A 2521-nucleotide genomic window follows, 5' to 3' on the forward strand; every position below is an offset into this window, starting at 1 on the left:
GATGCGGGGGTAGGGCACCAGGTTGGTTTGGAATTCGGTGAGGTCGACGTTGAGAGCTCCATCAAATCTCAAGGAGGCCGTGATGGAGGAGACGATCTGCCCGATGAGCCTGTTGAGGTTGGTGTAGGTGGGACGCTCGATGTCCAGGTTGCGATTGCAGATGTCGTAGATGGCCTCGTTGTCCACCATGAAGGAGCAATCCGAGTGCTCCAGCGTGGTGTGGGTGGTGAGGATCGAGGTGGAGGGGTCACCCTGGGGGGCCGGGTAGACGGAGAACTCCAGCTTGGACTTCTTGCTGTACTCCACGGAGAGCCGCTCCATGAGGAGGGAGGTGAACCCGGAGCCCGTGCCTCCCCCAAAGCTGTGGAAGACCAGGAACCCTTGGAGGCCACTGCACTGCTCAGTCTGCAGCACCAAGGAAGAGAGCAGAAAAGACCAAGTTAGAACAGCTCTGCTGGTGTCTTTGGACTTAAATTAAGGCCAAGTACTTCAACCAAGTTCAACAAGTTGAACCAAGTTCAACCATCAAGTCTGAGGCCTTATTTTTACTTCTTAAAACCACCTTCCACTTCTAACAGGTGAGACCTCTTGGACACTGCTTTTAAATCATCTCCTCCTCTAGTCAGGCTGGGCGATTGGCATTTCAGGTCAGATAAAAACTCATGCTACTATCAGTAAAGAAGATCAAGAGAACTCTGAAGGCCACTAAGAGGTTCCACCCAAACCCAAAGGATCTTAGTGTTATCACAGCACTTCAGAGGGGCTGTGACAATGAAACCTTACGCTCCAGAGGCCACCACACAAGGGAGGGGAGGTCTGAGGGGAGACCCTAGCCTGAAGCTGAGCTGGGACATTGGTTGGGATGAGATGCTGGATCACCCACCAGAACAAAGCCATCTTGTCTGGCCAGTTAAATCACAGCTTCTCCTGGTTTTCTTGCTTAAGCTGGAGGCATCTTTAGTTTCTTGTTTTCCCCTTAAGTCCCAACCAACAAGACACACCCCCATGCATCCCATAGTGGTGGTCCAGGTCATTGTGACACGCTCAAGTTGACCAAGATCTGCTTGTCCTCCTCCCTGCCATTGCATCTCTTGATGGCCAGGGCAAAGAGCAACCAGAGTGGTGGTGCAGAAGACCCCCTGCCCCCGGGGTCGTTACCATTTTCCGGGCCCTGTCAACGACAGGGTCAATGATCTCCTTCCCAATGGTGTAGTGGCCTCGAGCATAGTTGTTGGCAGCATCTTCTTTGCCACTGATGAGCTGCTCTGGGTGGAAGAGGGTGCGGTAGGTCCCCGTCCTGATCCCATCTGGAGGAAATTGGGGTCTCGTGAGCATCACTGGCACCAGATCCACTGTCTACCAAGTTACTTGCACTAAGTTAGATGCAGTTTCACGTGGAAGCTGGCAGCCACACCAGGAGTTTGTGTGGTCAGCACTATGCTTCAGGTCATAGAAGGTCTTCCCTCCCCACCCACAAGAGGTTTTGGAGACCTTCCACAACTTACCAATGACACTGGGCTCCAGGTCAATAAATATTGCTCTGGGGACGTACTTCCCTGACCCCGATTCACTGAAGAAGGTCCCAAATGAAGAGTCTGTTTGCCCCGAGGATGCACTGGAGGAGATGATGCCATCTGGCTCGATTCCATGCTCTAGGCAATACAGTTCCCAACAGGAGTTGCCCATCTGGACTCCAGCCTGGCCAATGTGGACAGAAATACACTCCCTCTACGTGGGGATGGGAGAGAAGAGGAGGTTAGGGATGTGCACTGAGGAATTAGACTAAAACTGGCACTTCTAGATGTCTTTCTAGACCACATGGCCAACAGCCTACAGACAAGAGGAACATTAGCCCAGCTTGGTGGCAGCCAGGACGTTTTCACTCCATAGCAGAAAAGAAACTCATGGTTTCTTCTCTTGGCTCTGCTGACCTTGCCTTGGGGCAGAAGACAGGGCACAGAGAACCTTCCCAGGAGCTTCACCTGGTGCTCTGAGCTGGGGAGGGTGGAATAATTGAGGCCAGCAAGCCTTAGACAGCAGTGGAAACACTTCCCCTTCTCCCTCCCCTGATGGGCAGCAGCAGAGGACCTCTGCCCATCTCCTGCAGGAGAAGCCTGTGCTGTCTGGCTTCAGGAGATGATTGTCTGAGCAGGTTTTCATCTCCATTTAGACTAGACACAACAGTGCTGGATCAGCTGGCTGGAGACAGCTAGAAAGGAACTCAGCAAGGATGGGATGGGGCTGTTTTCTCCATACAAGACTAGCAGCTGCCCCATGAAGCAACTGCTCCTGGCTGGAGCTGAAGGGAAGAGTCCCTGTGCAGAGAATGTGGTTGAGCTGTGACCTCCTTGACACAGGAAGCTGTGAGAACCAGGCTTTTGGTTTCACAGAGACTAGACTGGAGACTTCTACTGAGGCTTACTAGGGGGAAAAAACCCACATCCACTTTAGGAGGCCCTGAGCTACAAGAGAGTAAAGCCTCAGATGGGATTAGTCAAGGCTCAGCTTGCCCTCACCATCT

The 2521-nt window shown here is 52.6% G+C and overlaps 1 protein-coding gene across 1 annotated transcript; it reads right to left on the minus strand.

Moving 5' to 3' along the window:
• Positions 1–3: 3 nt before the first annotated feature.
• LOC103778137 (tubulin alpha chain-like) lies at positions 4–1722 on the minus strand (the record flags this gene model as incomplete). The annotated part of the gene is made up of 3 exons (XM_008945708.1): positions 1506–1722; positions 1159–1307; positions 4–405 (listed from the first exon to the last, which is right to left on the minus strand). Coding segments are annotated over exons 1-3 (732 nt in total), but the record flags the coding sequence as incomplete, so codon positions are not given.
• Positions 1723–2521: the final 799 nt, after the last annotated feature.

The sequence above is a fragment of the Merops nubicus genome, unplaced genomic scaffold (assembly GCF_000691845.1).
Source record: "Merops nubicus isolate BGI_N331 unplaced genomic scaffold, ASM69184v1 scaffold26168, whole genome shotgun sequence".
In the NCBI taxonomy this organism is placed as follows: Eukaryota; Metazoa; Chordata; class Aves; order Coraciiformes; family Meropidae; genus Merops; species Merops nubicus.